At 60.7% G+C, this 13,010-nt stretch overlaps 1 protein-coding gene across 1 annotated transcript; it reads left to right on the forward strand.

Moving 5' to 3' along the window:
- On the forward strand, positions 1-4,011 carry ADRA2B (adrenoceptor alpha 2B). Its single transcript, XM_025867612.2, has one exon. It carries the CDS (start codon positions 1,489-1,491, stop codon positions 2,818-2,820), a length of 1,332 nt encoding a protein of 443 aa, XP_025723397.1. The 5' UTR covers positions 1-1,488; the 3' UTR covers positions 2,821-4,011.
- The last annotated feature ends 8,999 nt before the right edge of the window (positions 4,012-13,010 follow it).

The following is a 13,010-nucleotide window of genomic DNA, read 5'->3' on the forward strand; positions in this document are numbered from 1 at the left end:
GGTTGTGCAGCATGCATGTGGGGGGGATTCAGCAGGAATGCCGTGTGTGTGTGTGTGTGTGTGTGTGTGTGTGTGTGTGAGAGAGAGAGAGAGAGAGAGAGAGAGAGAAAGAGAGAAAGAGAGAGAGAGAGACAGACAGACAGACAACATAGTCAAAGGGATGCTCCTTCCTGCCTAGTTGCCCCCGGAGACCTACTTTTTCTCTGAGCTGTGTTAAAAAGCTGATATCGGAGTTCAAGCCAGTTTTCCTCTTACCTCTTTGCCCTTAGTGGAGGAAACCGAGGCATCTGCGGGGGAAACAGGACAGCTGAAGTCCTAAATCTTTGCGCTTGCCCCACCGGCCTTGGGAACCCAGAGCGCTGCGAGGACGCGGGTCTCCCGGCTGGCCGCGGACTACCGACACGCGGGCGGCAGCAGGGGGCGCTCGCAACCTGGCCACCGCGCCTCCCAGGGCTCCGCAGGCCCGACGGAGTCCGGTCGGGGCAAGAAAGCACCTGGGGCAAGGGCTCCGGGCAGTCTCCCCGCTCCCCCCTACTCCTTCCACTCGGCTTCCTCTTCGAGCGCCGGGTAGGAGGTGTGGGTCATTACGCTGCGGTGCCGCAACACACCCACCCACCCTCTCCTTGGGGCTCATACACGGCGGCAAGAGAGATCAGCCGGAGCCCACCGTCCTAGACCCCGGTGCTCCGGCCGGGTCTGCAGGAGAGAGGTCTCCCATCGGTCCCAGCTCCCCGCGCGCACCAACCCTTCTGCGTCTGCAAACGTCCTTCCCGGAGTCCCGAAGACCCCAGACACCGGTCTCTGCCCTCCCGTGGCGCGGAGGCCGGGAGGAAAAGGGGTAGGGGCTCCAGGGCGGAGGCCCCGGGCTGCGGGGAGGCTACGGCCGGCGAGTCCACCCGCCAGGCGCACCTTCCACCCGTCCTCTTGTCAGCCCGCCCGCCCGCCCGCCCCACCTCCCTCCGCTCCTCCTGCTCCCGCCTCCAGTCTCCTCCCTCCTCCAGCGCGCTCGCTCTCCTCCCATTCCCCTGCGGCGGCCGGCTGCCTGCAGGCGCGGCTCCCAGCTAGAGCCAGCGAGCGGAGCGGGCGCCTCGGCCTCTGCGCCGCCTCCCACAACCGGTGGCGCGCCCCCCGCCCGGCCCGCCGAGCCCCGCGCCCCAGCGTGCGTCCAGCAGCCTCGGAGCGGGAGGGCGCAACTTTCCCCCGGTCCCGGGCGGGGCGGCGACGGCAGCGGGACAACTTGGAAAACTTCTCCGGGGAGGACGGCAGGGGCGCCGGGGGCAGGTGGAAGAGGATGTAGGAGGGCAGTGGCTGGCCCCAGGCACCCCTCGATCTCCTAGGCCCCGTTCGGCCTGGCCATGGGGCTCCAGCGCCTTCTGCGCCGCCAGGGGGTCGATCCTCCCGTCTAGGCTAGCAGGGTGGGACGGTGCTGTCGCCGGCTGAGCAGGCGCTGGGAGAGCAGCGACCCCTCCGGCCGCGTCCCACTCCGCCATGGACCACCAGGAGCCCTACTCGGTGCAGGCCACCGCGGCCATCGCGGCGGTCATCACGTTCCTCATCCTCTTCACCATCTTCGGCAACGCGCTGGTCATCTTGGCCGTGCTGACGAGCCGCTCGCTGCGCGCCCCGCAGAACCTGTTCCTGGTGTCGCTGGCCGCTGCCGACATCTTGGTGGCCACGCTCATCATCCCTTTCTCGCTGGCCAACGAGCTGCTGGGCTACTGGTACTTCCGGCGCACGTGGTGCGAGGTGTACTTGGCGCTCGACGTGCTCTTCTGTACCTCGTCCATCGTGCACCTGTGTGCCATCAGCCTGGACCGCTACTGGGCTGTGAGTCGCGCGCTCGAGTACAACTCCAAGCGCACCCCGCGCCGCATCAAGTGCATCATCCTCACCGTGTGGCTCATCGCAGCCGTCATCTCCCTGCCGCCGCTCATCTACAAGGGCGACCAGGGGCCCCAGCCCCGCGGGCGCCCCCAGTGCAAACTCAACCAAGAGGCCTGGTACATCCTGGCCTCTAGCATCGGGTCCTTCTTTGCACCCTGCCTCATCATGATCCTTGTCTACCTGCGCATCTACCTGATCGCCAAACGCAGCCACCGCAGAGGTCCCGGGGCCAAGGCGGGCCCTGGCGCGGGTGAGTCTAAGCAGCCCCGCTCAGTCCCTACGGGAACGTCAACCAAACTGCCAACCTTGGCCTCTCCGGCTGCTTCTGAGGAGGCCAACGGACACTCTAAGCCTACGGGGGAGAAGGAGGGGGGGGATACCCCTGAAGATCCTGGGACCCCTGCCTTGCCACCCAGCTGGTCAGCCCTTCCCAACTCAGGCCAGAGTCAGAAGGAAGGTGTGTGTGGGGCATCTCCAGAGGAGGAAGCTGAAGAGGAGGAGGAGGAAGAGTGTGAGCCTCAGGCCTTACCAGCGCCTCCTGCGGCAGCCTGCAGCCCACCCGTGCAGCAGCCACAGGGTTCCCGGGTGCTGGCAACCCTACGGGGCCAGGTGCTCCTGGGCAGGGGTGTGGGCACCGCGAGTGGGCAGTGGTGGCGGCGGCGGGCGCAGCTGACTCGGGAGAAGCGGTTCACCTTCGTGCTGGCCGTGGTCATTGGCGTTTTTGTGCTCTGCTGGTTCCCCTTCTTCTTCAGCTACAGCCTGGGAGCCATCTGCCCACAGCACTGCAAGGTGCCCCACGGCCTCTTTCAGTTCTTCTTCTGGATTGGCTACTGTAACAGCTCGCTGAACCCCGTCATCTATACCATCTTCAACCAGGACTTTCGCCGTGCCTTCCGAAGGATCCTTTGCCGCCAGTGGACCCAGACGGCATGGTGAGCCACCTGCCCGCCGCCCATGTGGGCTTGGTGCCAGGTGGCACCAGGGCCACCCCGATTCCTGCCCTGCTTTCTGTGGCCACCTCCCTGGGGCTTTCTGGTTCCTGCCTGGGGCCTGCAGGCCTCCCCTTGGGAGCCCCCCTGGAGGGGTAGGGGCAGGGGTGCTGTTCACTGGGGGTCCATTTGAAGCCTCCAAAGCCAGCCAGGATAGAGCCCTTCCCTCCCAGGACCCCAGACCCCGGCAAGGCAATGGGTGGGCTTTCCTTCAGGACTCTGTGTTCCCTGGCTGGTCACTTGTTTGTGGTGGTTTCTTTCTCATCTTCCCCGGGTTAAGAGCAGGAAGCCAGCCTTCCATTTTTCCCCAGAGCACCTGCCACTGAGGAGGAGGCAGAACTGAGGGACCCACGCTGGATGCCCGGGGTCCCCATCTGGCACTGGGTGGGGGGCTTATGGTCTGACGCTGCTTCTGGGGCCTTCTCCCCTTTCTACCTACTTTTTGGGGGATCTGTAGCTCCTTTAAAAGCCAGAACGTTTTCTGGAATCATTTTTCTCACCCGGCACCCCTCTGGGAGGTGCGTGTGTGCCAGTGGACGCCTCGCCTTGGTGGGGTGGTCTGGAGGCCTGGCCTCTGCCTGACGGGAGATCCCTGATCACTAGCATTCACCCCCTGCAAAAACCCCGGGCACTTGCTGCTGGGAGATGAGAGGCTTTGCAGAAAGCTTTGAGCTCCGTGGGGGAACACACTAGAGAACCAGAAAATGTGATTATTTGGTGATATAAAAATCCCCTTTCTCTGTGTTTACCACCACCTGTCTTCCTGTAGACTTTTGTTCTGTGCCTGGGGTGTGTGAATTCTTACCCCAGACTGGACGTGGGGAATGGTAGAGAGAACCACTCTTTCAGTCAAAGGATTTCTTCGAGAACGTGTTCTTGCGCCGGCAAGGGTTTAGTTATTATGCTCCATGACAACTTCTTGACATTTCACCCACAACACCAATGGGGTTTTCAGGGGCTTGGGCCCCCCAGTGGGGGAAAAGTCTTTTGTCATCGAGCAGGTTAATTGTTTTCCCAAGATGGCTAAAAATACCCACACCATGGGAGCAGTCTGGGATGAGAGCCTGGGGTGGGTGACAGAAACCCCAGGTAGGGTGCTGCAGCCAGAACAGGTGAGTGAGGGCCCTGTGGACTCCTGCAGGAGGTCTCCAAGTCCCCAGTGGGTCCCTGTGATGTATAAGCGACCCTACCCAAGATGGGGTGGGGGCCGGCTGGCCATCTCTGCCCCAGCCACATTGCTTCATCCCACTGATGGGGCTCCAGGGGCCTCCCCCTCCTGGTCGTCTCCCCATCCCCAGGACCTGGCACCCAGAACACTTGGGAGCATTTGGAGGACGCTTCCCATTCTTCTCCAAGGAGCACCAGTCAGTGAGCAGCTAGCGTGGGACTGGGGCTGAGCAGCCCAGGCACTGTCGGCACTCTGATGGGCCTGGCCAGATCTGGAGAGGTGCTGAGAGAGTTTTCTGGGGGTGGAGAGAATGGAGGGGACCAAAGAGAGTCCCGCCTGGGGAGAGGGGCTGTCTAGCTCCTTCCTCAGTCTCGGGGTGAGGCAAGGGCACAGCCTTGGGGCGAGGCTGTGGAGGCTGGGCCTGGGGGAGGGGCTGACTTGTGACATCTGCTGACTGGTCTTGTGTGTGTCCCATGGGACTCCTGCTATTGTGGTTGCCTGTGGGCCCCTTGTGATATGCAGGTGTTTTTGTTGTTGTTTTTTTTAAAGTCTGAGCTATTTTATCAATAAAAGATATTTTGTAATAAACGAGCTGTGTCCTTGTTGCCCAAAGGCTGCCAGGAGTAATTATTTCTCAGCTACTCGGATAGTATCTCTAAGCATGGGCTCCCTCCCGGGGCCGGTTGCCCTTTCCTGCCCTAGGCGTGGCTGCCCAGTACCTACCCACCTGCACACCTGGTTTGTCCACTCAGCATCCCTTATCATTGCAAGCCAATGGGAAGAGAATGGCCAGAGAAGCCTGAGATTGGCCGCCTGGCAAGGAAAGAGAAGGAGGGCTTCCCAGAGGAGGGGGCCTTGGGGCTGGGTCTTGGGGGAAGAGGCGGAGTATACCAAGAAGCAAGATAAGAAAGGTGTTTCAGGCAGGGGACAGCATGGGCAAAGGGTGCGTTTGGTGGATTTGTGACAGTTGGAGAGTCAGCCTTGTGGTCAGGTGCAGCAGCTGAGGGCCAGAGGAGGTCGTTGGACAGCACCCCCAGGGGGGCAGGAGGACGGTAACTCTGCAGAGTGTTTTCAGCGGCTGCCTTCGGGGAGGGCAGGAGAGTGGACCAGAATGCTCTGCTTTGGGCTCTCCCACACTGAGATTCAGTCCCGAACACCAGAGTTGGACGACCTGTGGATGTCACTCCTATCAATCTCATTTCCCAGATGAGGCCTCCAAGGCATCCGGTCCCGCCTCAGTGAGGGTAGCCTCTGGGGCCTGAGCCAGTGTGGCCTGGTTCGGAGGGCAGGGGAGGCTCCAGGGAGGGGTGAGGCCTGGGAGGGAAGGGCAGAGGGAGGAGCGGTGAGGTCCCGGGGTCGGGTGGTGGGAGGCCATCTACCATATCCAGGATTCACATTTCCCCGGGCCGGGCTGCGGCTTCCGCCATGGGCAACCAATGGAGACTCCTGGGACATGCGGCTTCACGGAGGACTTGATGAGAGAGCCACACCCTGCCCTGAGGAGCTCCCAGCAATTTCTACCAGCCTGGCTTTCCAGTGCCAAGGTCCTGAGGCCTGAGGAGGGTGGATTAAAGTAGCTCATTTGTTCCTGTTTACTGAACCGATCACTTTTCTGGCACTTTGTCTGATTACTTTGTTTAATCCTCATGCCCACTGTGTAAAAGAAGTATCAGCCCATTTTGTCCAGGGGAAACTGAGGCTCAGAAAGGTGTACTGACTTGCCAGAGGTGCCCCAGGCCCACACTCTTTCTACAGGACGGGACGCACTGTGTTGCCCGAGGGTCTGTGAGGGGCGGGCCCACGGGCCTGGGGAAAGGGCTCCCTGCCCAGCCTCTGGAGACAGTGACAGAGTTACCGCGGCTGAGTACCAACAGTGAATACGTTATCTTACTTAATCCTCACAGTCTTGCTAGGTGTAGCCATTTTGCCAAAGCGGAAACTGAGGCTCAAGGTCACCCAGCTGGGTCCCTGACTCGCAAAGCTTCAAAATTCAGGTGTAGAGGAATTGTGCTTCTGTCTCTCGCTCCAGCTCTCGTTCGGGGGTGCTGGCCGGTGGGGGACCCCGAAACTGAGCCCGGCTGGGCTCAGTAGGCGGCGGTGCGGTGACAGACCAATCATGTCTGTCACTGCCACAGAATATGTAAGTGATGGTCTGGGCTCCACAGGTTTTCCATTCCTGACAGCTCAGTCCAAACCCCAAAGTTTATTGAAGAAGTGACTGAAGCCCAGAGAGAATTGACTTGCCTTGGGCCCCCCCTCAGCCAGCCGGTGGCAGAGCTGGTCTAGAAGGCAGGTTGTCCGTCACTGTGCCCACCATCCCACACCTTCCTACCGAAGGGATTTTTTCCAGACTTAAGGAAAAACAGGTCCACATTCAGGAAACATCTGGGACAGCCTGCTGTGTGCGAGGGCCTGTGCCTGGCTTGTCCCCATTTTGCTACTTTGTTCAGTTCTCAGATGAAGAGCCTGAGGAGCAGAGCCCTGGGGGGCCTGTCCATGGTCACACAGCTCATAGGTGGTGCAGCTGGAGCTGGACCCCGGGACCCCTGGCTCCCAGGCTGTCTTCTCCTCCTCTCACACCCCATTCCTGCTGTTCTGTGTGAGTAGCACCTACTCTGGATTTCACCCTGAGCCCATCTGAGGGTTAGTGGGTCCAAGAGGTGGGCTCAGAGCAGCAGAGAGGGGGGTGGGGGGATTGCACGCCTCCTCCCAGGAGTAATCCCCCAACACCTTGGGGGTGAGGGTGGGGGACGGGAGGCGGCATGGATTCTTGGCAGTTCACCAGCTGCATGCGAGCTGTCGGGGCAGGGCACTTCTACCTTCTGGAGACCCGTCTAGCTTCTTCTGTCTTAGGACATCCCTGACAAAGGGAGGGACCAGTAAAGAAGACAGTTAAAGAAGAGGTGGGATGGATGGCTTAGGAAGACGTCTCCCCTCCCGTTTCACTCGCGGCGTAAGAATCTGGGTCCTTTGAGCACAGGGGATACCCTTGAAAGGGAGTACAGTCCTACCTCCTGCCTCAGACCAGCTGCTGAGAAATTCGGGGCTGCTGGGAGTTCCTCTGGGGGCATTGCTGCGGGGAGCCCCCCCCCCCGGCCCACCTGCTCAAAAGATACCTGTGCCAGGAGGGCTGGCTGACCTGCTGCCAAGACTCCAGGTGGAGGGTGCTTGTGAGTTCATTAGGCCCCTGCGTCTCCCCCTCCTCGTCTCTGTGTTTGGGAGGTGGTGCTGAGAACCGGATGAGAGACCGTGCAAATGGGGTTGCGGCTGGCTGGGCCTAGGAAGGCATCTGCCCAGGTGGAGCTGGTCCTGGGCAACCTTTGGCTTCCCTGGTGCTGGCCAGGAGTGGTCGCTGGGAATGGCTAGGCTGGTGTGGGACTCGGTGCGAGTGGAAACCACAGTGGGGACGTGGCAGGGAGGCCGGGGGTCATGCTTTGCTTCTGCCATCTTTTGTCCAGCTGCCCCTGAGCAGGGCTGGGTCCTTCTTGGGGCCTCAGTGTCCCTGCCTGCCCACGAGGCGTTGACCCCGTGGTCTCTAGGGTTCCCTAGCTTGCGGTTCCATCTCTGCCGTAGCCCCGGCTTTCTGGAAGGTCCAGATTCGGAGGTTCCTGGAATTAATCCACTGTTGTTAGGGTCAGGCTTTTGGGCAGGCTTAGGGCTGTGTTTTCTTCACCTTTGTGCCTTAGTGCAGAGGCAGGCTGGGTCTGGGGTGACCGATCAGTTTGGGGCCCTCTGAGATGGGGGGGTGGCAGAGGAATAATGACAGTTGTGAGTCATCAGGACTAGTGCCTGACATGCATCATCTGAGATTAGAGCGATGACTATTCCCATTTTATAGGAGAGGAAACTGAGGCCGAGGGAGATTGAGCGTCTTGCCTGAGGTCATCCAGAGCCAGGATACCAACCCACCCAGTTTAATCTCAACTGTGTCACTATCTGGCCTCAGCATCTGCCTCCTCAACAATGGGGGAGCAGGCCTGGGGCCCTCCCAGCCCAGCAAAGCCCCTGCCCTGTGCTAGCTGGAGGGCCGCCCCTACAGAGACCCCACGGCTTCGGGGTGGGGGGGTTATCTCCTGGCCTGCTGGTACCTCCGTTAGAGCGGGAGCTGGGCAGGGGTGGGAAGCTCTGTTCACTGTTAGCAGGGGAGGCGGGAGCACTCAGCTAAAATTAGATTCTGGGATTTTTCGTGCTCCTGCATCTGTCTGTCCTTCCGTCCGGCGTGGGGAAGGCTGCTGTCAGCACGCCAGAGCTGGAAGGAGCCTGGATGTCAGCTTGCACCCTCCCCAGGGCTCGCTGGCTCTGATCTTCTCACACCCTCCCTTGGCCTTTGGCCAAAGGCTCCTGCCCTTGGCTTGGCCTTGTGGCCATCTATTGATTAGCAGTGATTTCAAAGGAAGAGCGCCCCCCCTCTTAATACCCATCCTCTCCCCCTGGGATTCTACCCCTCTTCCCCGCTCTCGTCCCCTCTTCCGTTCCTCTCCTCCCCTCTCCTGGCCCTTCCCACCTCTGGGTCCTTCGAGGCTGGGTCCCCCTTCCCTGAGTGTCCCCTCTGCCTCCTGCCTCCCCCCTTGGGGATAGTCCTGGCTCTTCATGGGGCCTGCAGGCTCCATGGACAATTGTGGTTGCAAGGGGACCAGAACCTACGAGAGGCTAAAAAAGAGCTTCCCTTCCTGGCAAGTTGGGGCTCTTTCTGGCCCGGCTGCAGCCCTCTGGGGTCCCCGGTGCTCCAGCAGGCGGGGAGGTGCTGGGCCCCAGCCCCAGGGTGGGCGAGGGTCCTGACCTTCGATTTCCCTGGGTGGGGGGGTGCAGATCCCTTCTGGGGCTGGGGGTGGGCCCTCCAATCTCGGAGCAGCCAAGGCTCAGATGGGATGCCACTGCCTCTGCTCCCATGGGGACCTGGGCTGCTTCAGGAGGGAAGAGGGCTGGGCCATGGGGTGTGGAGCCCAGGTGTCCCCGTGTCCCCGTTCCCACCCGAGGCTGGCTGCAGCTGGGACAGAGGGAGCGTGGGAGGCTGCCTGAGCCTGCTGCTGGGGTCCCTGGACACTGAAGTGGGGGGAGTGAGGGTTAAACCCAGCCCTCCCTCCCGGTGTGGGAGGGGGCTGTGGGGGGGGAAGCCCCAGGCAGCAGGCTCCACGTGGTCCCTGGGTGCTCTCGGTCTGTCCCCCGGCGCCACTGTGACACGCTGTCCCGGCTACAAATCTGGGCAGGCTATGGCCTCTCCACCCCATGCTGGCCTGGCAGCTGGAGTTAGGGTGGGTGCAGGACTGGTGACTGTTTCAAGGATTTCCTCGGCTCTTGCAGAAGCATTGACCAGGGGCCAGAGGCTCGGGTCATGGTCCCAGTAGGGCCATCAGATTGCTCAGTGACCTTGGGCAAATCCCTTTACCTCTCTGGGCTTCAAATTCCTCATTGTCAGATGAAGGAGTTGGACTGGAGCTTGTTCCAATGATGTCCTGGGTTCTGCCCCAAAGAACCACTGGGCAGGGGCAGAGGGAGGAGGGGGGCCCAGTCAGTCAGTGGCCTCCTGTCCCCAACCTACCCCTGCTTTTTTCTACCTCCACATTTTCCGGAAGCAGCTCCCCCCTCCCGCCCGCCAGGCTCCCTCCTCTGCGGGAGCCTATGGCCTCCAACCCCTTGCTATCGCAGGCTCACGTAACGTACCCTCAGCCACCTCCCTGTCCTGCTCTGGACGCCTGCATCCCCGGGGAAATCTTGGGGGCGTGAACTTCAGAAGGGCCACCTCGGAAGGCATCCCTCCGTGGCAGGTCGGGAGCTGGTGGGAGGGGGGGAGTGGACATGTGCGTATGGGGTGGCAGACGGCAGCCCTTGGTCCGTGTTGGGTCTAAAGTAAGGCAGGGAAGGGGAAGGAATGTGGGTGAGGTCCCCTGGACCAAGCAGGAAAGGGCTCCTGGGGAAACCATGCTCCCAGAGGCTCCTGGACTAGAATGACACAGAGAGATGCGGCCCCTGAAAGGAACCCCACTTTTGCCCCAGCTGTGGTGCTGGCGCCTCTCGCCTTCCCAGATGACGGAGGACAAGGGCAGAGACTCGGCTGCCCTGTTGGTACCTTTGCTCCCCTCACAGCCCGGCTCGGAGCAGATACCAGGAAACATTGTTCATTGAGTGGGTTTTCCCAGCAAACTGGGGCAGCTTTGGCCTTAGTCACCTAAGGCCGGGGACCCTGCACTCTGGGAGTGTGTCTCCAATTTGGGGTTTAGTTGTTCTGTTTTGTTTTGTTTTCCATCGTTTCCTAGAGAAATTCTGTTGGAAGATTCCATCCTGGTCTTGGCGGAGCTAGGGGCGGGAAAACTGTCCCACAGAGCTAGGGAAGCACCAGGACATCCTAGGAGGTGGTGGCAGGGACCTGTCCAGGAGTGTGGAAGAATCCACAGGGCTGAACAGAGAGGGGACAGGTAGAGAGTGTGCATGGTTGGGCCATCCCAGTGGCAGCATGGAAAGGGTACTGACTTTGCAGTCAAACCTGGCTTCGTTATCAGTGGGCTGCTATGTGGTCTCAGGCAGACCATGAAACCTCCCTGTGCCTCAGTTTCCCCCATTTGAAATGGGGTGACAACTACATTGAGATTGGAGAGGGGTGCTGAGGGGTAGAGGTGCTGGAAAATGTCCTGGTAGAGTGAGGGGGGCAGAGTTGGTCCCCGTGAGTGGGCAGAGCCCGTATGATTACTCCTCTCAAAGCCCAGGTCCTCTCCAAGGTCAGCTAGCAGAACCCCTTGTCCCCCGGTGTCCCCTGAGTCACTGCTCAGCGGCCTGATGGAAGGAGGGTAGGCTCTGTGGCCAGGAAGATGGCCCCATCTGGTGCAGGGAGTCTGTTCTTCCCACCTTCCCTCACCCCTTCCTTCCAGGGGCTCCAAAGCCTCTCCCTCCAAGAGCTTCTGCCAGGCTCTCTCCAGCGTGTAGCTGGGAAGAGAAGGTTTTCGGGCCGATGTGTCAAACGTCCCACGTGCGCGCCTACCCCTTTACTGCTGTGCTCATGACGGACATCAGGACGGGATCCCTGGACTCTGTGAGCTGAGACAAGGCTGCAGGCAGTGCTGGGCAGGCCTCCTCAAACAGTGGCAGCTGCTGTGCAAGATGAAAGCTATTTGTCCCCTGGGGCTAGGGAGAATCCTGACCTTGGCCTTGGCGGGCGTGGGGGCAAGGGCTGCCCAGCCTGATGGCAGGGGAGCCACTGGGGGTGGTAAGGAGGGCTGTCTCTGGAGACCCCTAGGCTGTAGCAGGGGTTCCCAGGGGACAGGTGTCAGTGCCCAGGAGAACCCCAGAGAGTCTGAGAAGGTTGCAAGTGGAAACGCAGCTGCCAGCAGAGGGAACGGGGCTAGGCAGCATGGCGGATTGGATGAGAGTGGGGGCTCCTTGGGCCGGCACACCTTGATCGGAGCCAGAGCTGGGCAGGAAGAGGGGAAATGGGGTGCAGGGGCACTAGCAGGTCTGCTTCTCTTGAGAGTGTGTAAAGCAAGGCAAGGATGTTCAAGAACCACCCAGCCCACACAGTTGAACGGCCTGTTATGCTGCTTGTGAGTCTGATCACCCGGTTGGAGCAAACGTTGTTGCTCCCTGTGTTCTAGGAGTGGACTCTGAGCCCGATTTCCCTCCACCTGCAGAGCGGGAGGCCACCCCGTAGCCCCCACCCCTCAGGGTGCATCAGGACCCCCTGAGCCTCCCCCGGCCCCTCCCTGACCTAATACGCCCCTTTCCTGCTGTAAGTTTTCTCAGCACTTATGACCAGCTAGCATGCTGGATATTCCACTTACCTGTCTGCTCCCTGTCTTCATTCCCTACTAGAATGTAAGCTCCGTGCGGGGTGCGATCATTAACTGTCCGGTCCACTGTGTGTCCCAGGCCTGACCGTGCCCGACACATAGTCAAAATGGCTAGCTGCCCGGACACCAATCTCCAGGGCTGTTAAAATATCCCTGGAAATGTGGCGAGGGGCAGAAAACCATATTTATAAGAGCTCCTTCCAGGGAGGGAGGAAGTGTGGACAAGAAAGAGGGTGGGAATTAGAGCCTCAAGAGATGGTCTTGAGCAGTAACAGGTGTTGGTTGCTGTTTGGGTGGGGCCGTGTGGGCTGTGAGTCCCCCCCAGCATAGCTTTGGTTTGGCCGGGCAGCATGTGAAAGTCTGGGGTCCAGGCGGATTGCTGGGGACTGTAGAGGCGGGTAGAGATTGCCCCCCCCACCATGATGCCCTCCACACCCCACTCTCTGCCCCATGCCCATCTTGACTGTGGTCATGGGATGGACAGCCGGTCCATGATAAGCAGAGGGGAGAACCCTGTGTCTGAGAGAGAGAGACAACACCTAGGGGCGAGGTGGGGGGCCTGTTGGGGGATCCAGGGGGGCAAGGAAGGGCCCCCAGCACCAAGGTTACAGAGCACTGGGAATGGAGGGCAGCGGCAGAACACTTAATACTCCCGGAGGGAAGGCAGGGTGGGGGCCTGGGGAGGGCAGGAAGCAGGAGGGAGGCCTGTGGGAGGGCTGCCTCTGCAGAGGACTGGTGGCTGGTGTCTCAGGCAGGAGGGGAGTGGGAGGGGGAGCAAGGGGGGGGCCATACTGTCCCCACTATGGCTTGGGTGTGGGTTTGCTCAAGATCTGAGGTGCCTTCTGGCCCTGGGCTGCCCCCCCAGGGGCAGGGGACAGGGTGGGATGAGGCCCAGGGCCAGCAGCCCTGCTCCGGAGGCAATGGACTAAAAATAAGTTGGGATGTCAGGGTCTCCTGGCTCCAGGAAGTGGGGAAGAATGCTGAGTGTCAGGAGGCGGAGGCAAAGGGGAAGGGACAGTCACAGCTGAAGGCGGCCAACAAACTTGTTTGTTTCTTTTCTTCTCTCTGGCCTGAAGTCTCTCAGGCTGCTGCTCCCTGGGCTTGGGTGAGGGGCACTGGTCTCCACGGACCTGCGGGCGTCCCCAGACTCCTGGCTACATGCCAAGGACCCCATTTCCCGTGCACTCCTTT

The sequence above is a fragment of the Callorhinus ursinus genome, unplaced genomic scaffold, assembly GCF_003265705.2.
Source record: "Callorhinus ursinus isolate GAN/ISIS: 27379988/994484 unplaced genomic scaffold, GSC_fseal_2.0 scaffold10, whole genome shotgun sequence".
Lineage (NCBI taxonomy): Eukaryota > Metazoa > Chordata > Mammalia > Carnivora > Otariidae > Callorhinus > Callorhinus ursinus.